We start from the raw sequence: 27,366 nt of genomic DNA on the forward strand, positions 1-27,366 counted from the left end.
CTAGCGTGATTTTAAAGTTCCTAGGGAAACTGGGGTACCCATGGCATTGTCCATCAAAATCTTGTATATCAGGTCGTCTGCTCTTCTTCTTTCCATCTTTCCGTTGTCGGCCCCTTGGCTCATCAAATCCTTCGTCTACGTGGGTCTTTGTACCTCGGAGGAAAACATAGAAATGGGTGAAAGACGGACCGTATACTCATTACATCATCACATCCTGGTTTCTATCATTGGGTCATAAATCAAATCCAGGTTAATTACAGTTTCCTCACTCCTCAAGCTCATCACTTTTGTACTTTGTTTGCACCTCATCAAAGCCTGCCCGCATCTAAATATCAATCCAATAGATATAACAACACCTAAGATACACAGGAGAAACTTTCCAACATCCATTATGACTCCTTGAGCCCAGTCTCCCAAACCGGAGAACCAATTTCGCGGGTTCAACCATGACACCCAACCAGTCAGCTCATTACCTACAGCAGCAAGGGTGAGATTGTGTTTTCGACGAAATTCCCGCTTCAATTGGAGAATATCGTCCATCTTTTGGTCTATGACCTCTACCGGATCCTCGGTACTATTTGTGATATACGTGCAACACTTTATGCCGTACTGTGTTGCCAATGTAACACAATATCCGCCTGTTACTGCTGTAAGATAATTAAGAACCATCCTATGCTGAACTAGTTCTGTTTTGTAAGCTTGAAGTTCTCTTCCAGTGTATCTAAACGTGTCATCATACATTTCAGTGATATTATCTAACAAATTGGCGAGTGCGGAAATGTATTTATAATTCATCACTCCTCGAGCGGTACGAGTGAAATCTAACGCTACCAGAACCTGAATCCCGGTGGATTCATGGATAAGATCAGAGGCCGGATGCTCTAACCTTTCTGACAGTTGTCTTTTAACTCGGTGCTCGTAATGAGTGTGAGTATAAGGAGCTTGGGCACCACGGTGTATGTCCTTCATTTTGTCATGTGTAACAGTCATTACTTCAGGCAATACTTTTCCAATATAACACAATCCTTCAGAGTTTGGGGCAAGCCACTTGTACGCCTTTCTCCCGCATATGAAATATGCATCATCGGGGAGAACATATGGGACGGAGAAGGACATGACCATGTTACAAACCTTCCAGGTGAAATCTCCTGACCCTAATTCTTCCATCTGCCTAATGCACGTATCGGTTTGTACGATATGTGCACAGTATCCTGATGATACCTCTCCAACTTTAGTAATCCTGTTTCCTAAGGTATATCGATACCGGAAAGATTTTCCTCTACTGGCTATGTGGCGTACGAGCTCTGTATCTGTAGGCATTCTATCTGCTCTGTGTGAAAAGGTCATGGTAAGGTTGCTCCATGACACTTCCCAATTTCCCGGTTTTCTAGGATTGGAGATGTTAAAACATAAGAGGGACCTATCCACATGGTATTGGTGGAGCTTCAAACTAGGAGGGCTGGAGATATTAAACCTCCGGTCCACCGGTCTCCCACCACTTAGCTCAAGTACCTCCCCTAACGTTAAAGGAAATGGTACTAGCCCTGATTTACTGTGACCCTGAGGTACTTGAGAGCATACCCAACAATCTGTTTGGTTTAACACGTTACCCACTAAGGAGTGATAGTCACTCAATGGATGCCGGTCTATATGGATATTAAAACTGGATTGGCATTACTTTGTTACAGAGCCTACAGATACAACTTTCTTTTTGAACTAACATTCCTTCACAGTTGTTTACAAATAACATGGTTGTTAGATCGTGCCCGGTACTCGCCTTTGCTTGGTGATTGGGTTGCTATTGGAAATTTACACCTCCGTCTCAGTCATCAGGACCTTTCTGGATCCTTTCTCGACCTCACTGGTACTCTCACCGAAACAGACTGCTCTGGTCAACATCATGGTTAACGGGAAAAATCCATATCACAGTCTCTTGGGGCAAGTCCATCTTACAGGAGGAGAAAAGAAGAAATTTGTAAATGGGGTATAAGAAAATCAGTTTGAGGGGGAGAGAACTCGTTACGATAATAAGTTCTCTCGTCTTGTTGTTCTTCTTGTTCTGCTGTCCTCTCAAAGGTGTTGTCTCTCAGTCTTCAAAAACGATCATTCTGGTGATGCAATATTCCTAACCGACGATCTTTCTGTAAGGAGCAAAAATCTGGCATTACCATTGGTTAACACTTAGGGGTGACATACCATCTTTAAATCATGGAAACATGAGTGAGGAGAGAGAGAGAAAATAAAAAAAAAACAAAAGAGATAGAGAACAATTCATGTGCATATATACATTACATAACCCGACAATAACCACCAATAAGAGAAGAGAAACAAAGCATTTTTAAACATTGTCAACATTAAGAAAACATTGTCAGACTATTTGGCTGTCGTATCTACGTGTCTAATGGTTTCCTTGAGCAGTCCCTCCCCACCAGCACTTGCATTATTCCACTGTCTGTATCTGGCCAGAATACATTGTGGTGGATAGGTCATGCTGGGGTTTGGTAGACTTCTGCAAGGACCAAGCGAATATGCAATGTTTGAATTCTTACCAATGATCGTCAGAGATGGGGATAGAGAGTGAGAAAAGAGAAAAACATTTTTCACAAATACATTTACAACGTTTAACCTGGTCATTCCCGTGTCTTCAGTGAATGACCTCCCACTTCATTAACCGTTACCTCAGGCTTGCCTCCATTCCTAACAATCACCTTTCCTGCCTATGTGATTCTTGATTATAATGGTGTGTGTTGTAATTTTGCTCATTTCTTGGTCTAGGGGGTCTAACTTTATGTGGGCTGTTGCAGTTGTGGGCATAATGCCCTTCTCTCCTACAATGGTAACAAATCCTGGGCTTCCTCCAAGTGTCAGTGAAATGGGGTCTTGGCTGATTTGATGCCTCCTCAAACGCTCGGATGCTCATCATCATCAATCGTTTCCCCTGTGCTTCCCTGGTTCCTTGGTTTTTATGATTATGGTGTGGTCTTTCTCGTGATCTACAATCTCTTGCAATGTGTCCCTTTCTATGACAATGGTAACAGACTACCATATCTGGATTTCTCGCAGGGGTGTGGGGCTTTTGTTGGGGTGGTCTTGTGGTTTGGGCCTGTATTTTTGCTGCCATTAACTTATCTCTTTGTGACTCTCTGTATCTGGTGATATTCTGATCCTGATTGATGACGGCCTCTCTTAGTGCAGTCACCGAGATATCTCTCCAGTTTGGGTTGGTGGTCTGTACCCTTGTTTTTAATTCATCTTTTAAACCATTCATTAATACCATAACCGCTATTCTTCTATGTTGTGCATTTGTCTTGATGTCCGTGATCCCAGTGTTTCCAGCCATTATTTGCAGTGCTCGATTGAAATAATTAGAAACATTTTCCCTTTCGTTTTGTCTTATGGAGAAAATTTCATTCCACTTGACAGCAGCTGGGAAATATATTCCTAACTGTCGGTTAATCTGCCTAATACATTCCTGATTGTGTTCCTCCGTACAAGGTACCTCTGTGTTTAATTTACAATCAGCAATGAACTTTTCAGGGTCAACCCTGGAGGGCAAACATGCCCTCAGCACTGTCCGCCACTCTTTGTTGGTGGGTTCTGTGGCGTTTCCTAGTTCTTTTATAAACCTTTGACATTTGGCTAGATTTTTCCTAGGATCAGGAAATTCAGACACAATTGATCTCAATTCGGTCCGGGACAAGAGACAGCGCATTGCACTGTCCTTGACGGGAATGATTCCCTGATCGTCAGTCTTCCCATTGGGGACTGAGATCACCCTGGCCAGATTGAGCTCAGTTCCATCATCTTGTGTTGGCCTTACAATATGGGGTACATCTGTTTGTGCGTGATATGAAACATTGTACGTACCTGTGGACACGACCTCACCTGACCCTCCGTTAGGGGGTTCGATTATTGCCTTTACCCATTTGGTCGTGTCCACCTGGATGGCTTCTGTGATGATTGTTGGAAGAGGTGCTGACATCGTTCTGGGCTCACTGTCTTGTTTGTATTCCTGAGGGAGGTTTGACATGGGGTGCAACTGGCACAGGTTAATAGTTGTACATTCAACAGTATTACAATAATCATTGTTACATTTATTACACTTATTCTTATAATCTATATTACAGTTGCTAAGAGCGTTTTTATTGTTCCACCCTTGTGCTTTTCTCTCCGCAATCAACTCCTCTCCCGATGCCATGTCTCTCCTCTCAAGATAAGAGTCAGAAAAGTCAATAGACTCTCTTTGTAATTCACTTTCCTGTTGCCATAACTGTAAATATTCATAATGTTTATTTTGTCTCTTCGTTAGTTCAACGAGACTTATCCTCCTCCTTAAATTTTGTAACACCTCTGGACTGAAGCTACCTATTCTTGGGAACTTGTCCCTGTCTTGTACAGTCATTCTTTGCCATTCATCACATAAAACCTCTGTGTGACTACCGTATTTTTCACACATAATGTATCTTGCCGACCCAATTGGTCGGTCCTCCGAATCAACCTGAACCTGGGTTGATCGCCCCCTACCGGAACAAATGGCCCCCATAATCTGTAGGCGTTGCTTATTCCTCCTTGGATCTTTTATCTCAAGGTTTTCAGCGAACCCTTACAAACAAACCAAGATGTCCTTGGGCAGGCCGGCGGTGGTGGTTTATCAAGTACCCCACTTACTTCTCGCCCACGTTGGCCTATGCCGCAATCACTGTAAACCAGAGCTGTGGTACCCAACCCAGGGCCCCTGTAAACCTTTACTTACTGGGGCGTGCTGGACCTACCAGTCCCCAGCAAGTATCGGTTGTTGGATAGTTCCTGAGTGACCAGCGAACTTCCCTTCCAAAAATAAAAAATTACACAAATCACGTCAGAATGTACAAATAGCGTTTGTGACCACTTTACTCTAATGGTATTAGGTCAGATTACTAACTACTGCACACAATAACGTGCGGTCCAATCGTTCAGTATACGAGCACTACTTGTCATGTACTGAAAGATCAATGGAATCGATGTTTTCGGCTGCGATTCCTTCAACCAGAGCTTATGGCCTATATGGGTTCTGCACCAACACCCCAGGCGTTGTGCCACTGGACTTTTATAGCGGACCTCTTTGTCTATTTACCTGTTACCTTACGACCTCCTGGTCTGTTTACCTTATGACCTCCTGGTCTTGTTACCTTATGACCTCCTGGTCTTGATACCTTATGGTCCGCTATACTCTAATGCTCAAATATTATTTTAACCAGGGATGCCTCCCTAGCCACCGTATATGTCACTTACACGTATGTTCCTCGACGAGTACCCGACTTTCCTTTTGGTTCCACCTTAAAGTTATATAAACTTTTGTATACAAAACACACTCACTCAACACATGTACACTTTGTTTCTATATCTATTTCTGCGCAGAAATTGTCTTCAGGCCAAGAGTGTTACCAATTAGGAGCAGGATCTGTTAAACTAAATTTTAGATTTTCCAAAAATAGATTTGCGTTATTTACCGCTTCGCGTTATCTACCGCTGTGCGTTACTTATCGCTTTTGCGCTAATTATCGCTTTGCGCTAATTCAACTTTTCGTGACTTGGGCTACGTGGGCGTAACCAGACGCTACGTTGCGTAATGAACGCTGCGTGCGTCTGCCTTTTGGATTGCGTACGCTAGTCTTTGTTAGCGACACGTGTACGCAATGCAAAGGATCCACCGTAACACAATGTATTTATTTATCAATGTAGGTGATCCCTGATCATCTACCGCAATCCACACTGACTGCCTTGTATCTCAGACAAACCGTGTGTTTGTTCTATACTTTAACTATTACCTTTACTATGAAATAACAGCAAATCTCTTCTTAGCACTTTCTATCAACTATAAAATTTTGGCAAACAGGAATAGTGATATACGAAAAAATGAAATAGAAATGCAGATATATGCGTGCGTACGCAAGACAAAAGAAAAATAAACAGTTTTAAAAGACACAAGCGTTTTGTTCTTACTTCCGGTTACCGGATTCCTTCAGCACTCTTTACCTAAGCGAAGCAGACGCTTATCCCGTCAGCAACTGCGAGACAACCTCCCACCCTTTTGCTGGGGGATAACGTCTGCTGATCTACCTAGTGCAGATGTGAAAAGGACCGGACGAGCCCGCAATTGACAATGCTAAATTCCTTTGTCGTATAAACAACCCTTATGAAGCTAAGAACACTGTACGCTGCTTACTTAAGAAATACCGTAATGATACGCTATTTGCGTAACGATCGCTCAGCCGTAGGCGAGACGCTCAAGCGTCACGTTCGCTCACGGCCCAGTGATCACAGGACACGTTATTGGTTATGTCTAGGGGAAAGATTCGCTGTAACGTAGCATACGCTAGAGACCACGAGGAGGTCACCAGCGGTGCAGACGCTCACAACACTATACCTTTATATTTAAACCTTTTAACAATGTAATGCGCTATATATCTTAATGTGAATACAGGGTGTAAGTGCAACCTTGTGTAACCTGACTAACTACAAAGCTGATTGAGCGTCACCGACGCTCAAGTGAACACTTAACACTATAGAAAATACACAGATACTTGTTTAGGGTTCCAAAGCCTATTATCTGTATTATATCTAGTATACTTGTAAAAGAGTAACACAGTACAAATGATACACTACAATATAACAAAGACTTCCTAACCAAACACCTAACTAAGGGATAAACTACAATGCTATCCTGGTCTAACACAATACAATACAATACTATAAAGTTTAGTCTAGGGGAGATTTGAGAGAAAAGAGAGAATAGAGAGAGAGAAATAGACACAGAGAGAGAGAGAGAGATTGGCTCACAGAAAGACAATGATTACGGAGAGAACTTACGCACAAGGGTATGATCGCCAGCGCCTCGATATCCAGCTCCCGATTATCAGCAGATAACCGTTGATGAGAGAGTGAGAGCTGGATGTGGTCGGCCTGCCTATTTATGCTCCACACACAATGCAATCTCCTGGTCCTACAATCCCATTGTCCATTGGCCGAAGGAATTCGGCCCTGCATCATAACAAAAGGTCATAGGGTGATTCATACAGGTGGGCTGTGACGATTTCCAACAGCTCAGGTGGGTGGGAAACTGGGTTTCCCGCCGCATACCTGAGTATGTGCAAATCATAGAAATGGACATAAACTTCTTATGTCCATAACTATTCGCACGAGCGATTAATACGCTCCAAACCAACACCGGAATATTGCTAATTAAATACTCTTCCGATGGGTATCGAACACTGCTGTATGACTCCTGTTAGACCCTTCGTGCAATACAAAGAGGGATTCCTCCGCTCAGGGACATTCTATCTAAACCAAACTTACAGAAACTATTGAGGGGAACATGATCTATAAACTACATTAATTGTGAACTTTTGTAACGAATGAGTCGCACGCTACGATCACATAAACTCTACCGTAAATGCGCATACTGCGCGTGCGAGTGCACGCTATTGCGGGTATGCGCTTCCACGGGAGAGCGTACGCATGCGCAGCACGGACCAGTGTGCGGTGCAAATATGGCAACGTGCATTGAGACATTTTTCTGACTTTGACACCGGTGTGTGTGCTGTGTGTCGGTACGTGTGTGTCGACATGTATGAGGACGATGTTGGTGAGGAGGCGGAGAAATTGCCTGTAATGGTGATGTCACTCTCTAGGGAGTCGACACCGGAATGGATTGCTTATTTAGGGAATTACGTGAGAATGTCAACACGCTGCAAGGTCGGTTGACGACGTGAGACGGCCGACAAACTATTAGTACCGGTCCAGGCGTCTCAGAAACACCGTCAGGGGCGTTAAAAACGCCCATTTACCTCAGTCGGTCGACACAGACACAGACACGGACACTGAATCCAGTGTCGACGGTGAATAAACAAACGTATTTCTCATTAGGGCCACACGTTAAGGGCAATGAAGGAGGTGTTGCATATTTCTGATACTACAAGTACCACAAAAAAGGGTATTATGTGGGAGTGAAAAAACTACCTGTAGTTTTTCCTGAATCAGATAAAATAAAATGAAGTGTGTGATGATGCGTGGGGTTACCCCGATAGCAAATATTGGCGTTATACCCTTTCCCGCCAGAAATTAGGGCGCGTTGGGAAACACCCCTTAGGGTGATAAGGCGCTCACACACTTATCAAGTGGCGTTACCGTCTCCAGATACGGCCGCCCTCAAGGAGCCAGCTGATAGGAAGCTGGAAAGATATCCTAAAAAGTATATACACACATACGGTGGTTATACTGCGACCAGCGATCGCCATCAGCCTGGAGATGCAGTGCTGGGTTGGCTTGGTCGGATTCCCTGACTGAAAATATTTTATTCATATAGAGCATTTAATAGGATGCATTCTATATATATGTACGTGAGATGCACAGAGGGATATTTGCTCTCTGGCATCAAGATAAGTACGTTGTCCATATCACCCAGAAGATGTCATGGACACGACAGTGGTCAGGTGATACAGATCCCATACGGCACATGGAAGTATTGCCGTATAAAGGGAAGGAGTTAGTTGGGGTCGGTCCATCGGACCTGGGGACCACGGCAACAGCTGGGAAATCCAACCTTTTTACCCCAAGTTACATCTCAGCTGAAAAAGACACCGTCTTTTCAGCCTCAATCCTTCCTTTCCCATGAGGGCATGCAGGCAAAAGGCCAGTCATATCTGCCCAGACATAGAGGTAAGGGAAGTAGACTGCAGCAGGCAGCCCCTTCCCAGGAAAAGAAGCCCTCCACCGCGTCTGCCAAGTCCTCAGCATGACGCTGGGGCCATGCAAGCGGACTCAAGGTGGGGGGGTAGTCTCAAGAGTCTCAGCGCGCAGTGGGATCACTCGCAGGTTGACCCCTAGATAGTACAAGTATTATCCCAGGGGTACAGATTGGAGAGTCGAGACATCTTCTCCTCGCAGGTTTCTGAAGTCTGCTTTACCAACGGCTCCCTCCGACAGGGAGGCAGCATTGGAAACAATTCACAAGCTGTATATCCAGCAGGTGATAATCAAAGTACCCCTCCTACAACAAGGAAAAGGGTATTATTTTTCCACACTATATTGTGGTACTGAAGCCAGACGGCTTGGTGAGACATAGTCTAAACTGAAATCTTTGAACACTTACATAAAAGGTTCAAATCGAGATGGAGTCACTCAGAGCAGTGATAGCGAACCGGAAAAAAGGGGACTATATGGTGTCCCTGGACATCAAGGATTACCTCCAGTTTCAAATTTGCCCTTCTCAACAAGGGTACCTCTGGTTCGTGGTACAGAACTGTCAATATCAGTTTCAGACGATGCCGTTTGAATTATCCACGGCACCCCGGGCCTTTTACCAAGGTAATGGCCGAAAAGATGTTTCTTCAAAGAAAAAAGGCATCTAAATTATCCCTTACTTGGACGATATCCTGAAAAGGGCAAGTTCCAGAGAACAGTTGGAGGTCGGAAGAGCACTATCTAAAGTAGTTCTACGACAGCACGACTGGATTCTAAATATTCCAAGAATCGCAGCTGTTTTCCGACGATACGTCTGCTGTTCCTAGGAATGATTCTGGGCATAGTCCAGAAAAAGGTGTTCCTCCGGGAGGAAAAAGCCAAGGAGTTATTCGACCTAGTCAGAAACCTCCTAAAACCAGGCCAAGTATCAGTGCATCAATGCACAGGAGTCCTGGGAAAAATGGTGGCTTCTTACGAAGCGATTCCATTCGGCAGATCTCAGGGGATTTGCTGGACGAATGGTCCGGATCGCATTTTCAGATGCATCAGCGGATAATCCTGTCTCCAAGGACAAGGGTGTCTCTTCTGTGGGGGCTGCAGAGTGCTCATCTTTTAGAGGGCAGCACACTCAGCATTCAGGACTGTGTTCTGGGGACCACGGATACCAGCCTGAGAGGCTGGGGAGTAGTCACACAGGGAAAAAATTTCCAAGGAAGTGTGGTCAAGTCTGGAGACTTCTCTCCACATGAATATACTGGAGCTAAGGGCAATTTACAATGCTCTGAGCCTAGGAAGACTCCTGCTTCAAAGTCAACCGGTGCTGATCCAGTAGGACATCATCATGGCGGTCGCCCACGTTATCAGACGGGGCGACACAAGAAGCAGGAGGGCAATGACAGCAAGGATTCTTCGCTGGGCGGAAAATCATGTGATAACACTGTCAGCAGTGTTCATTCCGGGAGTGGGCAACTGGGAAGATTTCCTCAGCATAAATGAATTCCACCCGGAAAAGTGGAAACTTAATCTGGAAGTTTCCACATGATTGTAAACCGTTGGGAAAGACCAAAGGTGGTTATGATGGCGTCCCACCTGAAGCGCCAGGTCAAGAGACACTCAGGCAATAGCTGGGACGCTCTGGTAACACCGTCGGTGTACCAGTCGGTGTATGTGTTCCATCCTCTGCTTTTCATACCCAATGTATTGAAAATGATAGGAAGGAGAGGAGTAAGAACTATACTCGTGGCTCCGGTTTGGCCAAGAAGGACTTGGTTCCCGGAACTTCAAGAGATACTAAGAAGGGTCTTGATTCGGCAAGAACCGTGTCTGTTCCGGGACTTACCGCAGCTGCGTTGACGCCAAGGCGGGTGAACGCCGGATCCTAAGGGAAAGAGGCATTCCGGAAGAGGTCATCCCTACCCTGGTCAGAGCCAGGAAGGAGGTGACCGCACAACATTATCACCACTTAGGTGAAAATATGTGCCAGGGTGTGAGTCCAGGAAGGCTCCACGGAAGAATTTCAACTAGGTTAATTTCTACATTTCCTGCAAACAGGAGTGTCTATGGGTCTCAAATTGGGTCCATTAAGGTTCAAATTTCGGCCTGTTGATTTTCTTCCAGAAAGAAATTGGCTTCAGTTCCTGAAGTCCAGAAGTTGTTAAGGGAGTACTGCATATACAGCCCCTTTGATGTCTCCAGTGGCACTGGGCGATCTCAACGTAGTTTTGGGATTCCTAAAAAATCACATTGGTTTAAACAACTCAAATCTGTGGATTTGATATATCTCACATGGAAAATGACCATGCTGTTGGTCCTGGCCTCGGCCAGGCGAGTGTCAGAATTGGCGGCTTTATCTCACAAAGCCATATCTGATTGTCCATTCGGACAGAGCAAAGCTGCGGACTCGTCCCCAGTTTCTCCTTAAGGTGGTGTCAGCGTTTCACCTGAACCAGCTTATTGTGGTACCTGCGGCTACTAGGGACTTGGAGGACTCCAAGTTGCTGGATGTTATCAGGGCCCTGAAAATATAGTTTCCAGGTTGGCTGGAGTCAGGAAATCTGACTTGCTGTTTATCCTGTATGCACCCAACAATGCTGGGTGCTTCTGCTTCTAAGCAGTCGATTGCTCGTGGGATTGGTAGCACAGTTCAACTTGCACATTCTGTGGCAGGCCTGCCACAGTCTAAATCTGTTAAGGCCCATTCCACAAGGAAGGTGGGCTCATCTTGGGCGGCTGCCCGAGGGGTCTCGGCATTACAACTTTGCCGAGCAGCTACGTGGTCGGGGAAGAAAACGTTTGTAAAATTCTACAAATTTGATACCCTGGCAAAAGAGGACCTGGAGTTCTCTCATTCGGTGCTGCAGAGTCATCCGCACTCTCCCGCCCGTTTGGGAGCTTTGGTATAATCCCCATGGTCCTTTCAGGAACCCCAGCATCCACAAGGACGATAGAGAAAATAAGAATTTACTTACCGATAATTCTATTTCTCGGAGTCCGTAGTGGATGCTGGGCGCCCATCCCAAGTGCGGATTATCTGCAATACTTGTACATAGTTATTGCTAACTAAATCGGGTTATTGTTGTTGTGAGCCATCTTTTCAGAGGCTCCGCTGTTATCATACTGTTAACTGGGTTCAGATCACAGGTTGTACAGTGTGATTGGTGTGGCTGGTATGAGTCTTACCCGGGATTCAAAATTCCTCCCTTATTGTGTACGCTCGTCCGGGCACAGTACCTAACTGGAGTCTGGAGGAGGGTCATAGGGGGAGGAGCCAGTGCACACCACCTGATCGGAAAGCTTTACTTTTTGTGCCCTGTCTCCTGCGGAGCCGCTATTCCCCATGGTCCTTTCAGGAACCCCAGCATCCACTACGGACTCCGAGAAATAGAATTATCGGTAAGTAAATTCTTATTTTTTGAGCGAGATAGTGAAACCTATGTTTTCTGATGGCTCAATGTACACAAACTTGTTTAATGCACAAAGTTATTAAAAATAATGTATTAAATGACCTTTAGGTTGTGTGTATAAGGTGTATATGAAACATAAATGAATTGTGTGAATGTAGACACACTTTGTTTAATGCACAAAGTTATAAAAAATATTGTCTAAAATGACCTTCAAGCTGTGTGTATAAGGTGTATATGTAACATAAATGCATTCCGTGCTTATATTTAGGTCCCATCACCATGATATCTCATTATGGTATGCAATTATTCCAAAATACGGAAAAATCCGATATCCAAAATACCTCTGGTCCCAAGCATTTTGGATAAGGGATACTCAACCTGTACTCTAGTGTGCAGGAAACATGGTTCTCTGTCTGTTGTAATACACCTTGCCATGCCCTGGAAGCCTGCACCCTGCATGTTCACTATTGGGGGAATTCATATTGCCATGGTAATTTATAATTAATAGCGGGACTATTTAGTTATCCCCAAAGGCAGCCCGCAGGCTGCAGATAACGGAGTAGGCTTGAAATGTTATCCCCACTAAATAGTGTATTTTCAAGTAAAGTACTGTGTCCATGTTAACCAATAGGTCCAGGGCTTTATCCCAGTTTCTATGGGTTAACGACCATTATCACGGTAATTTACCTGGCACGATAAAGGGTCTCTAATTGAATAGTCCCAGGCGTTAAGGACCGAGACTACCGCCCTTTTTAACAAATTTTCGCATCTAATTGAATTCTCTTCTATGTGTATGGGAGGGTGACGGGTATAGAGTTAGCAAACCTTGCGTGTAAAACCTTGGAGTTGCTGTTGCCTTCATGCTGTGTATAATCACATGGAATACTGTAGTCATCCCCACTGTAAATAAGGCACAATGTTTGCCAGTGGCCCCCCCCCACTTCTTCCCACGTCACCAGTCACACAGTGTATATATAATTACTCGAATTTCTGTTAATTCTCAGGTGGTGACTGGAAGGGTGGATTATGTCTGTCACAGTAGAAGTGTTGTGTATACACGCCCTCCCTCTGTAGACGTATTTGAATTGTTTACACTTTATATGTAGAATTCTTTCCCTTTTTCCTTTACGTTCAGTTAACATAGTTTGGTTAAGCAGAAATAAGTTTAATAATAATGGCATGTGCTTTGTGACACTCTATTTATTATAGAATACTTACATAATATATATATTTTTATATTTTGCTTTTATTTTCTTTAGCCAACTGTACGTTGCCTACAAGAATGGAAAAGTCGACCAGGCCCTTTCACTTGGGTTTTTGTTATGTTGGTTGGGGGGGGACTTCACCAATTTTGTAGGCTGTTATTTGGCCAAACAGCTACCAATTCAGGTAAGTCTATCTGCTCATTCGTTTAATGTGTTTCTTCCTGTTTTGATGATAACATACAGTGAGGATTATTAAAATAACTTCTAAATCAGGGCTGGCCAAACCGGTCCACGAGATCTACCAACAGTTCATGTTTTCCAGGCCTCCTGGAGATCTGTAGAATTGTCAGTTAGGAATGAATGCAGCACATCTTAATTAGTAATGACTACACCTGTGCACCAGCTAGGTGGCCTGGAAAATGTGAACTGTTGGTAGATCTCGAGGACTGGTTTGGCCAGCCCTGCTCTAAATTAATAATTGAATTGTTAAATGTAATGTGCACAGCTTAGTGAAAATGTTCCTTATTTAGGAAACTGGCAAAACATTAGCACAAAGGTATTGTAAAGTGTAACCCCACCTTTAGTGGAACTTCTGCTAGTTTTATATATGCCTCATGTGCAGGAAATGAGGAGACACCACATTGCTTGTCTGTGTCACAGCTCTTGGCTATGAAAGACTACATTTTAAGAGGCTTTTTAGAGTAAAGCTGTATACGCCCTGTGCAGTAATCGTGCTGTACAGTCAATTCTCAGCTGCCAAGGGAGACCCAGGTCGGATTATCGCGTGGAGAGCAGCCGCATAGTCTGACCAGTTACAGTGCTTGACATTTAAAAACACACCTGCTATCCATAGGGACATTTATCCTTCAGATTGGACGAATGATTGAGGAAAACAAAACCAAGCATGGATTGTTTATTATATCTGTCAAGTGTGTACCTATCGTTATAGGGTTCTCTGCAGTTATTTAGCCTGCAGTTAGCACAGTTGTGAGTGAGCTGGTTCTTGGCTGCTGATAAAAGGGGGCAATCCCCATCCCAATTTCTATATGTGTGAGACATGTTCATTGAAAATGATCTGTGCATATAAAGTGTCTTGCTGTTACTTTTCTGACATTTCGAGTGGTTATATTGTTACATGTGCTCTTTTCGTGATGGTCACCATATAGATGTCTCTGAAATTCTGTCAGTCTTCTCTTTCAAAGTCTCAGCCATAACTACGTCATTAGAACTTTTATAAGGGTTTCACTTCATCGTCTGTCAGTTGTTCCCAAACATGGTCCTCAAGGGGCACTAACTGCCTTAAATATATCCATGACTTGGCACCAGAGCCATTTCTAGGATCGGTTGAGCCATGCAATCACCCCCTGTTGGCTGCTGTGCTGTCACACCGGCCGTCTCCGCTGGAAACCTGTTTGAGTGACCTTCCCTCCTGCCTGGCTTCCCATGTCACCTGTGGCCAAGCATGGCTAAACTTAAAACCTGAACTGTTTGTGCTCCTTGAGGACAGAGTTTGAGAACCACTGCTCTGTTAATCCACTTGGGACTGCTAAGGACTTGATCCAATGTGTTTGCAGAAGCTGCTTTTGCTATATGGCCCTAATGTATTAGGCCTTAAAAAGTGATAAAGTGGACACTCAAAGGGCCTAATTCAGAGTTGATCGCAGCAACAAATTTGTCAGCAGTTGGGCAAAACCATGTGCACTGCACGGGGGGGTGGGGGCAGATATAACATGTGCAAAAAGAGTTGTGGGATGTGTTCAATCTGAAATCCAAATTGCAGTGTAAAAACAAAGCAGCCAGTATGTACCCTGCACAGAAACAATATAACCCACCCAAATTTAACACACACACACACATACACATACACATACACACACACACACCCTCCCACCCACCGTGTGGTGTAACGTGAATTACGGCCACTACTGTTTGGTGTAATGTGAATTGGTCGTATACTGTGGTGACTACCCTTCCCCAAGAAACCATGCCTCTACATTTTTGCTGCGCACTGTCCCTATTTTGAATATGGGTGGGGGCACAAAAGGAAACTTATCTTGAGCTCCACAAGGTCTAGAACCTGAGACTGAGGTAATACCATATCACGGAGCTAAATTACGTAGACACAGATTCTCGAGTCACTATCTTGTGTACAGGTGCATATCCCAGATGTAATTTTATGACCGTAACATATCGAACCTTTATTTTCCATTTTCATATATATAACAGACGGTTAAGTTGTTGAGTTTACCAGCGCTCAGTGTTTTGATACAATCAGACACAATACAATCAGACACAATTTGAAACATCTCAGTGTAGCAACAAAATTTAGCAATATTTCTGTGGTTTCTTCTGTTATTGTCACATTGCATCACTGACTGGTTCACAAAACTTTTCAAGCTACATATGGATGTTTTAATGTGGGTTTAATAAAAAACTTTTTTTTAGTATATATACTGGCACCATTGGCCTTCTGTGATCCCTCAGGTGCAGTTGGTCATCCCTGCTGTGTGTTTTTTTCTTTTTTTTTTTTTTTCTTTCACTGTGCCCGTCTAATGCCCGACATCCTCCCACCTGTCCCTTTGTGCACCTATATAGTACTTGACACCCTGGGCATCCCTATCGTATCTGATACCACTTTGCGTCACCTAGGCACACATGACAACCGCTCTACTGTCACCCTTTGCATCCATACTGCACCTTACATTCTGATAGCACATATATATTGGTGGACGTCCTGTATCTGATTCAGAATCAGTTTATTGCCAAGTATATCGGTACATAATACACAAGGAATTTTATTTCCGATGACCACAGCTCTCAGACAAGATACAACACATGCAAACAATAGTAATTGCTCGATCATTCCTGGAGATAATTATGTATCAGGTGCTGGAAAGGGGGAGGGGTCACAGACAAACAGACAGAGAAGGGGGGGGGGGGTTGCAAATCCCACCCCTACATTTCACTTCAGCACACTAAAAATTACCTGTGACCATTCCTGAACCTATCTGGTAATAGAATTTCAGAGAATTAGTTTACACATGTTTGCATACACATGTTTAAGCTGCTGAGCCACTTTCAAGGCTTCTCCGATGTCAGCTGTCCTAACACTACATGATAGCAGTGCCCACATAGGGCCATGTAATTTGTCACAGTAGGCCTCATGATAAAGGCTATTACTAAAACACATCCAGACAGAGAGCTAACTTACCCAGGAGCCACCCCCAGGATCTCCCATTGGCACTACAAGGAACAGTATGCCTTCCAAATACTGCCACATACTTCCCACATGACATAACATAGGGAAGAGAAGCATGACGGATACTTGAGTACATGTTGCTTGTATGACGTGAAATGGGTTAGGCAATTGTCGAGTTAACCAATATAGTTGCTTGGGGGAAGAAACTGTTCCTGTGTCTAGCAGTTCTCGCCAGCCTCAAGCTGTACCATCTGCCAGATGGCAGCCGACGGAACAGGATGTGAGTGGGGTGGGAGTGGTCGTCGATGATCCTTCCCGCCCGCTTCGTGACCCTTGCCCGATAGAAATCCTCAGTAGCTGGGAGGTTGGTTCCTATGATTTTTTTTCCGGTACCTTTACGATTCGCTGCAGTCTGTGCCTGTCATGGGTTGGGGTCGAGCCAAACCACACTATTATCGAGGTGCAGAGAACAGACTGAATAATTGCAGAGTAAAAGAGGATCAGAAGTTCCTGCGGCAGTTTGAACTTCCTGAGTTGTTGTAAGAAGTACAACCTCTGCTGGGCTTTTCCCACAATGTTATCGATGTTAGACTTCCACCTCAGATCCTTGGCAATCATGGAGCCTAGAAATCTGAAGGATTCTGCCACTATTACCGTATTGTCCGCAATTGTTAGTGGGGGTAGTGTAGGGGGGGTGATACCTGAAATCATCAACCATTTTTGATTACTTTAACTGTAGATTGTTTGTGCCGTACCAGGTGACTAGCCTCTCAACTTAATTCCTGTAAGCAGACCCCTCCCCATCTGTAATGAGACCAATTAGTGTGGTGTCAGCCGCAAATTGGCCGTATATACAGGTTGAGTATCCCTTATCCAAAATGCTTGGGACCAGAGGTATTTTGGATATCGGATTTTTCCATATTTTGGAATAATTGCATACCATAATGAGATATCATGGTGATGGGACCTAAATCTAAGCACATAATGCTTCATATACACCTTATACACACAGCCTGAAGGTCATTTTAGCCAATATTTTTTATAACTTTGTACATTAAACAAAGTGTGTGTACATACACACTTCATTTATGTTTCTTATACACCTTATACACACAGCCTGAAGGTCATTTAATACAATATTTTTAATAACTTTGTGTATTAAACAAAGTTTGTGTACATTGAGTCATCAAAAAAACAAAGGTTTCACTATCTCGCTCAAAAAAGTCCGTATTTCTGAATATTTGGATATGGGATACTCAACCTGTATTGCCCCACACCCAGTGCTGATTATAATTTGGGTGGGACCCCCACACATTTTATTTTAATTTATATAGTTGGCTGGTTCAAAACGCCCTCAATTTAACGGTAATAAATAACTAAACATAGACATTCACATTTTTAAGAACGGATATATATATCCCAGTGCCTGCTGGCCCATATAATGCACAGTAGTGTAAATCAAGTCAAAGCGCCAGAAAAATATGATTTGGCAGCATATCAAACTGATGCACAGTGGATCCTTTTGCCTATGATTTTCAGAGTATTCTGCTTGTTACTTTTCCATTTGGATCACTCCTTAATACTGTAGTTACAAGTTGAGCTACAGTATATCGTTTTACTGGAATTATTACACATGTACAGATGTGTCCTCTTACACTTGTGCTCTGTACGCTATAAGTTGCGTTACACAACGCGTGAGGTAGTGTGACTCTAGCGCCGAGCGTTTTTTTGTTTTGTTTTTTCATGAAAATGCATCTTAGACAAAATGTAATAAAACGCACAAGCAGCTTCTGATTAAAATAATATGCGGCATGCCTATTTTCTGTGTGGGACTGTATTTGCATACAAAATGCTATGTTTCAGTGTTTTCCTAAATGTGGCATTTCGGATGCAGATACAGCCGCAATTACACACAGAATATAGGCACACCGCATATAATTGTAATCAGCAGAAGCTGCTCGTTCATCCTATTGCATTACATTGTGTCTAAGACTAATTTTTTTTTTTTTTGGGGGGGGGGGGGGGGCATAGAAAAAGACAGCGTTACTAGGTCCAGCCACGTTATGGTGCGACTTGAAGGGATGTTTAGTGTGATTGCAGCAAGGATGTACGAGAACACATCTGTATACTCACTTTTTTTCTCTTACGTCCTAGAGGATGCTGGGGACTCCGTAAGGACCATGGGGATAGACGGGCTCCGCAGGAGACATGGGCACTTAAAGAAAGACTTTAGGTATGGGTGTGCACTGGCTCCTCCCTCTATGCCCCTCCTCCAGACCTCAGTTTGATACTGTGCCCAGAGGAGACTGGGTGCATTACAGGGAGCTCTCCTGAGTTTCCTGTCAAAGTATTTTAGTTAGGTTTTTTATTTTCAGGGAGCCTGCTGGCAACAGACTCCCTGCATCGAGGGACTGAGGAGAGAGAAACAGACCTACTTCTGTGAGTTTCAAGGCTCTGTTAGGCTACTGGACACCATTAGCTCCAGAGGGATTGGTACGCAGGTCTCGCCCTCGCCGTCCGTCCCAGAGCCGCGCCGCCGTCCTCCTCGCAGAGCCGGAAGATAGAAGCCGGGTGAGTATGAGAAGAAAAGAAAACTTCAGAGGCGGCAGAAGACTTCTTGATCTTCACAGAGGTAACGCACAGCAGTAAAGCTGTGCGCAATTTCTCCCATACACCTCAAACACAACAGTCACTGTAAGGGTGCAGGGCGCAGGGGGGGCGCCCTGGGCATCATATAAACCTCTCCTTTGGCAAAAATACATATATACATGTACAGCTGGGCACTGTACATGTATATAAAGAGCCCCCGCCAGTTTTTTAAGATTTTTGAGCGGGACAGAAGCCCGCCGCCGAGGGGGCGGGGCTTCTACCTCAGCACTCGCCAGTGCCATTTTCCCCACAGCACAGCGCTGAGAGGAAGCTCTTCGGACTCTCCCCTGCTTACTCACGGTGACAGAGGGTCTTCAAGAGGGGGGGGGGGGGGGGGGGCACATAATTGGCGCATATACATATAAAAGGCGCTACTGGGTAAACATTTTGTGTTTCTTCCTGGGTCAATAGCGCTGGGGTGTGTGCTGGCATACTCTCTCTCTGTCTCTCCAAAGGGCCTGGTGGGGAAACTGTCTTCAGATAAGAGTTTCCCTGTGTGTGTGGTGTGTCTGTACGCGTGTGTCGACATGTCTGAGGTAGAAGGCTCGCCTAGGGAGGAGGGGGAGAGTTTAAATGTGAGGTCTCCGTCGGCAGCGCCGACACCTGACTGGATGGATATGTGAAATGTTTTATGTGCTAATGTAAATTTATTACACAAAAGATTAGACAAAGCTGAAGCTAGGGAACAGTCAGGGAGTCAACCCATGTCTGTCCCTATGTCGCCGGGACCTTTGGTGTCTCAAAAGCACCCACTATCCCAAATAGGAGACACAGATACTGACACGGATTCTGACTCCAGTGTCGACTACGATGATGCAAAGTTACAGCCAAAAATGGCTAAATGTATTCGTTATATGATTATTGCAATAAAAGAGGTTTTGCATATCACAGAGGAACCCCCTGTCCCTGACACGAGGGTACACATGTATAAGGGAAAGAAACCTGTGGTAACTTTTCCCTCCTCACATGAGTTGAACGAATTATGTGAAAAAAAGCTTGGGAATCTCCAGACAAAAAAACTGCAGATTCCCAAAAGGATTCTTATGGCATATCCTTTCCCGCCAACGGACAGGATACGGTGGGAATCCTCCCCTAGGGTAGACAAAGCATTGACACGCTTATAAAAAAAAGATAGCGCTGCCATCCCAAGAAACGGCTACCCTCAAGGATCCTGCTGACCGCAAGCAGGAGGTTACCTTGAAGTCCATTTACACACATTCTGGTACGTTACTCAGACCGGCAATTGCGTCGGCCTGGGTTTGTAGCGCTGTAGCAGCATGGACAGATTCCTTATCAGCGGAAATTGAGACCCTAGATAAGGATACCATTTTATTGACCCTAGGGCATATAAAAGATGCTGTCTTATATATGAGAGATGCTCAAAGAGACATTCGTCTACTGGGTTCCAGAATAAACGCTATGTCTATTTCTGCTAGGCAAGTCTTATGGACCCCGCAGTGGACAGGTGATGCCGACTCAAAGAGGCATATGGAGGTTTTGCCTTACAAGGGTGAGGAATTGTTTGGGGATGTCTCTCGGACCTCGTCTCCACAGCTACGGCAGGTAAATCGAATTTTTTGCCTTATGTTCCCTCACAGCCTAAGAAAGCGCCACATTATCAAATGCAGTCCTTTCGGTCAAATAAAAGCAAGAGTATGTGGATCGTCCTTTCTTGCCAGAGGTAAGGGGAGAGGAAAAAAGCTACACAACACGGCTAGTTCCCAGGAGCAGAAGTCCTCCCCGGCCTCTGCAAAATCTACCGCATGACGCTGGGGCTCCACTGAGGGAGTCCGCCCCAGTGGGGGCACGTCTTCGACTTTAAAGCCACATCTGGTTTCACTCACAGGTGGATCCCTGGGCAATGGAAATTGTTTCTCAGGGATACAAGCTGGAATTCGAAGAGGTGCCTCCTCGCCGGTTTTTCAAATCTGCTCTAACGACTTCTCCCCTAGAAAGGGAGATAGTGTTAAATGCTATTCACAAATTGTGTCTTCAACAAGTGGTGGTCGAGGTTCCCCTGCTTCAAAGAGGGAAGGGATACTACTCAACTCTGTTTGTAGTTCCAAAACCGGACGGTTCGGTCAGACCCATTTTGAATTTAAAATCCCTGAACCTATACTTAAAACGGTTCAAGTTCAAGATGGTATCGCTCAGAGCGGTCATCGCCAGCCTGGAAGGGGGGGATTTTATGGTATCTCTGGACATAAAGGATGCAACCCTTCATGTTCCCATTTATCCACCTCACCAGGCGTACCTGAGATTTGCGGTACAGGATTGTCATTACCAATTTCAGACGTTGCCGTTTGGGCTTTCCACGGCCCTGAGGATTTTCACCAAGGTAATGGCGGAAATGATGGTGCTCCTGCGCAAGCAGGGTGTCACAATTATCCCATACTTGGACGATCTCCTCAAAAAAGCGAGATCACGAGAGAAGTTCCTGAACAGCGTGTCACTTTCACTGAAGGTGTTACAGCAACACGGCTGGATTCTCAGTATCCCGAAGTCGCAGCTGGTTCCTACGACTCGTCTGACCTTGGGCATGGTTCTGGACACAGATTAGAAAAGGGTTTTTCATCCGATAGAAAAAACTCAGGAACTCATGACTCTAGTCAAGAACCTATTGAAGCCAAAACAAGTGTCAGTACATCATTGCACTCAAGTACTGGGAAAGATGGTGGCAACATACGAAGCCATTCCCTTCGGTAGGTTCCATGCAAGGACTTCCCAATGGGACATATTGGACAAGTGGTCCGGGTCACATCTACAAATTCATCAGCTGATCACCCTGTCCCCGCAGAGCCAGGTTATCTCTCCTGTGGTGGCTGCAGAGTGCTCACCTTTTAGAAGGCCGCAGGTTCGGCATTCAGGACTGGATCCTGGTGACCACGGACGCGAGCCTCAGAGGGTGGGGAGCAGTCACACGGGGAAGAAACTTACAAGGACTTTGGACAAGTCAAGAGACTTGTCTTCACATCAACAGCCTGGAACTGAGGGCCATATACAACGCCCTACGTCAAGCGGTGAACTTACTTCGCGACCAACCAGTTCTGATCCAGTCAGACGACATCACCGCAGTGGCTCATGTAAACCGCCAAGGCGGCACAAGGACCAGAGTGGCAATGGCGGAAGCCACCAGGATTCTTCGCTGGGCGGAAAATCATGTAAGCGCACTGTCAGCAGTGTTCATTTCGGGAGTGGACAACTGGGAAGCACACTTCCTCAGCAGACACGACCTGCATCCAGGAGAGTGGGGACTTCATCAGGAAGTCTTCGCACAGATTGCAAGTCAGTGGGGACTGCCCCAGATAGACATAATGGCGTCCCGCCTCAACAAAAAGCTACAGAGGTATTGCGCCAGATCAATAGACCCTCAGGCGGTAGCAGTAGATGCCCTAGTGACACCGTGGGTGTTCCAGTCGGTCTATGTGTTTCCTCCTCTTCCTCTCATACCCAAGGTGTTGAGAATAATAAGAAAAAGAAGAGTGAGAACAATTCTCATTGTTCCAGATTGGCCACGAAGTGCCTGGTATCCGGATCTGCTGGAAATGCTCACGGGAGATCCGTGGCCTCTTCTTCTGCGACAGGACCTGTTGCAACAAGGGCCCTGTCTGTTCCAAGACTTACCGCGGCTGCGTTTGACGGCATGGCGGTTGAACGCCGGATCCTAGCGGAAAAGGGCATTCCGGATGAGGTCATTCCTACTCTGATAAAGGCTAGGAAAGACGTGACAGCGAAACATTATCACCGAATATGGCGAAAATATGTTTCTTGGTGTGAGGCCAGGAATGCTCCTACGGAAGAATTCCATCTGGGCCGTTTCCTTCACTTCCTACAGACTGGAGTGAATTTGGGCCTAAAATTAGGATCCATTAAGGTTCAGATTTTGGCTTTATCCATTTTCTTTCAAAAAGAATTGGCTTCTCTCCCAGAAGTACAGACTTTTGTGAAGGGAGTGCTGCATATTCAGCCTCCTTTTATACCTCCGGTGGTGCCTTGGGACCTTAACGTGGTGTTGAGTTTCCTTCAGTCGCACTGGTTTGCACCACTTCAAAAGGTGGAGTTAAAATATCTCACTTGGAAGGTGGTCATGTTATTAGCCTTGGCTTCGGCTAGGCGAGTGTCGGAATTGGCGGCTTTGTCTCATAAAAGCCCCTATCTGGTTTTCCATATGGATAGGGCGGAATTGCGGACCCGTCCTCAGTTCTTGCCTAAGGTGGTGTCATCTTTTCATATGAACCAACATATTGTGGTGCCTGTGGCTACACGAGACTTGGATGATTCCGAGTTCCTTGATGTAGTCAGGGCTTTGAAAATTTACGTGGCCAGAACGGCTAGAGTCAGAAAAACAGAAGCATTGTTTGTTCTATATGCAGCCAACAAGGTTGGCGCCCCTGCTTCAAAGCAGACTATTGCTCGCTGGATCTGTAACACGATTCAGCAGGCGCATTCTACGGCTGGATTGCCGTTACCAAAATCTGTAAAGGCCCATTCCACTAGGAAGGTGGGCTCGTCTTGGGCGGCTGCCCGAGGGGTCTCGGCACTACAACTGTGCCGAGCTGCTACTTGGTCGTGTTCAAACACCTTTGCAAAGTTCTATAAGTTTGATACCCTGGCTGAGGAGGACCTCCTGTTTGCTCAATCGGTGCTGCAGAGTCATCTGCACTCTCCCGCCCGTTTGGGAGCTTTGGTATAATCCCCATGGTCCTTACGGAGTCCCCAGCATCCTCTAGGACGTAAGAGAAAATAAGATTTTAAACCTACCGGTAAATCTTTTTCTCGTAGTCCGTAGAGGATGCTGGGCGCCCGTCCCAAGTGCGGACTACTTCTGCGAGACTTGTATATTGTTTTGCTTACATAAGGGTTATGTTATAGTTTGATCAGTTTTGGACTGATGCGAAGTTGTTTTTTAATACTGTTAACTGTTTAATGGATACACAAGTTATACGGTGTGATTGGTGTGCCTGGTATGAATCTTGCCCTTGGATTAACAAAAATCCTTTCCTCGTACTGTCCTCCTCCTCTGGGCACAGTTTCTCTAACTGAGGTCTGGAGGAGGGCATAGAGGGAGGAGCAAGTGCACACCCATACCTAAAGTCTTTCTTAAAGTGCCCATGTCTCCTACGGAGCCAGTCTATCCCCATGCATCCTCTACGGACTACGAGAAATAGATTTATCGGTAGGTTTTAAATCTTATTTTTTCTCTTACGTCCTAGAGGATGCTGGGGACTCTGTAAGGACCATGGGGTATAGACGGGCTCCGCAGGAGACCTGGGCACTCTAAAGACTTTAGATGTGTGTGTGCACTGGCTCCTCCCTCTATGCCCCTCCTCCAGACCTCAGTTAGATCCTGTGCCCAGAGGAGACTGGATGCACTGCAGGGGAGCTCTACTGAGTTTCTCTGAAAATACTTTTGTTAGGTTTTTTTATTTTCAGGAAGCACTGCTGGCAACAGGCTCCCTGCATCGTGGGACTGAGAGAAGCAGACCTACTTAACTGATAGGCTCTGCTTCTTAGGCTACTGGACACCATTAGCTCCAGAGGGTCGGAACACAGGTGTCGTCCTCTCTGTTCGTCCCGGAGCCGCGCCGCCGTCCTCACAGAGCCGGAAGATAAAAGCCGGGTGAGTATAAGAAGAAAGAAGACTTCACAGGCGGCAGAAGACATTAGATCTTCACTGAGGTAACGCTGCGCGCCATTGCTCCCACACTCGCACACACAGAAGGCACTGTAAGGGTGCAGGGCGCAGGGGGGGCGCCCTGGGCAGCAATAATAACCTCAAGGGACACTGGCTAGCATGTTAGACACTGCGGAGGCAGTATATTAGAAAACCCCCGCCAGTATAATGAATTTGAGCGGGACCGAAGCCCGCCGTCGAGAAGGGGGAGCTTGATCCTCCAGCACTAACCAGCGCCATTTTCTCCACAGCACGCTGCAGAGAAGCTGCTCCCCGGATTCTCCCCTGCTGAGCAAGTACAGAGGGCAAAAACGAGGGGGGGGGGCACATTTAATTGGCGCAGTAAGTGTATTATTTATCCATAAAAGCGCTGTACAGACTGGGATTTTGTTCCAGTGGCGCTGGGTGTGTGCTGGCATACTCTCTCTCTGTCTCTCCAAAGGGCCTTATTGGGGGGCTGTCCCCATATTTGTATATCCTGGTGTGTGTGTGTGGGGGTGTCAGTACGTGTGTGTCGGCATGTCTGAAGCGGAAGGCTCGTCGAGGGAGGAGGCAGAGCAGATGATTGTGGTGTGTCCGTCGGCACCGCCGACACCTGATTGGTTGGTTGGATATGTGGAATGTTTTAAATGCAAATGTGACTTTATTACATAAAAGATTGGACAAAACAGAGTTCAGGGAAATAGCAGGGAGTCGATCCATGGCTTTGACTGTGGCACAAGGCCCTTCGGGGTCTCATAAACGTCCCCTTTCCCAGGTAGCAGACACTGATTCTGACTCCAGTGTCGACTATGATGATGCGAGGTTACACCCATGGGTGGCCAAGAGTATCCATTATATGATTATTGCAATAAAGGATGTTTTACATATCACAGACGACCCCTCTGTCCCTGACACGAGGGTCTGCATGTTTAAGGAAAAGAAACCTGAGGTAACGTTTCCCCCATCTCATGAGCTGAACGCCTTATTTGAAAAAGCTTGGGAAACTCCAGACAAACTGCAAATTCCCAAGAGAATTATTATGGCGTATCCTTTCCCCTCACAGGACTGGTTACGGTGGGAATCCTCGCCCATGGTGGACAAGGCTTTGACGCGCTTGTCCAAAAAGGTGGCGCTAACGTCTCCGGACACGGCAGCCCTCAAGGATCCTGCTGATCGCAGACAGGAAACTACCTTAAAATCGATCTATACACATACGGGTGCCATGCTCAGACCGGCAGTAGCGTCGGCATGGGTGGGTAGCGCAATTGCAGCATGGGCAGATAACTTGTCATCTGACATTGACACCCTAGATAAGGATAGCATTTTATAGACCTTGGGTCACATTAAAGACGCAGCGTTGTATATGAGAGAGGCTGCGAGAGACATTGGGCTGTTGGGTTCAAGAGCCAATGCCATGGCAATTTCTGCTAGACGGTCCCTGTGGACCCGCCAATGGACGGGTTATGCCGATTCAAAGAGACATATGGAAACTTTACCTTACAAGGGTGAGGTTTTATTTGAGGAGGGCCTCGCGGACCTGGTTTCCACAGCTACCGCGGGTAAGTCTGTTTTGCCTTATGTTCCCCCACAGCAAAAGAAAACGCCTCAATATCAGATGCAGTCCTTTCGGTCGCATAAGTCCAGAAGGGTTCGGGGCTCTTCCTTCCTCGCCAGAGGTAAGGGTAGAGGGAAAAGAACGCCTGCTACGGCTGGTTCCCAGGAACAAAAGTCCTCCCCGGCTTCTACAAAATCCACCGCATGACGCTGGGGGCATGTCTTCGGTTCTTCAACCAGGTCTGGATTCAGTCGGATTTGGATCCTTGGGCGATCGAAATTGTATCCCAAGGATACAAACTGGAATTCGAAGAAGTGCCTCCTCGCCGATTTTTCAAATCGGCTTTGCCTTCTTCTCCCCCAGAGAGGGAAATAGTTTCAGCTGCCATACAAAAGCTGTGTCAACAGCAAGTGATTATCAAAGTTCCCCTAATGCACCCGGGGAAAGGGTACTATTCAACCCTATTTGTGGTCCCGAAGCCGGGTGGCTCGGTCAGACCCATTCTGAATCTAAAATCCCTGAACCTGTATTTAAAAATGTTCAAATTCAAGATGGAATCTCTCCGGGCAATGATCTCCAGCCTGGAAGGGGGGGATTTTATGGTATCACTAGACATAAAGGATGCATACCTTCATGTCCCCATTTATCCCCCTCATCAGGCGTACCTAAGATTCGCTGTACAGAACGGTCATTACCAGTTTCGGATGGTGCTCTTGCGCAGGCAAGGAGTCAGTTATCCCGTACTTGGACAATCTCCTGATAAAAGCGAGATCGAGAGATCAATTGCTGAAAAGCATGTCGCTCTCCCTGAGAGTGCTGCAGAAACACGGCTTGATCCTAAATCTACCAAAGTCGCAGTTGATTCCAACGACTTGGCTATCATTTTTAGGCATATTTCTGGACACGGGAAAAAAAGAGGGTTTTTCTCTCAACGGAAAAAGCCCAGGAACTCAGGACATGGTCAGAGACCTGCAAAA

General features: G+C 45.6%; 1 protein-coding gene across 1 annotated transcript in view; it reads left to right on the top strand.

Annotated features, from left to right (window-relative positions):
• The window catches only part of LOC134909351 (lysosomal amino acid transporter 1 homolog), a 67,110-nt gene that overhangs the window by 10,801 nt on the left and 28,943 nt on the right, over window positions 1–27,366 (top strand). Inside the window, exon 2 of the mRNA XM_063916130.1 lies at window positions 13,385–13,514. Within this exon, the coding sequence (XP_063772200.1) occupies window positions 13,385–13,514 (130 nt within the window). The remainder of the gene's footprint in view (window positions 1–13,384; window positions 13,515–27,366) is intronic.

The sequence above is a fragment of the Pseudophryne corroboree genome, chromosome 4 (genome assembly GCF_028390025.1).
Source record: "Pseudophryne corroboree isolate aPseCor3 chromosome 4, aPseCor3.hap2, whole genome shotgun sequence".
Lineage (NCBI taxonomy): Eukaryota > Metazoa > Chordata > Amphibia > Anura > Myobatrachidae > Pseudophryne > Pseudophryne corroboree.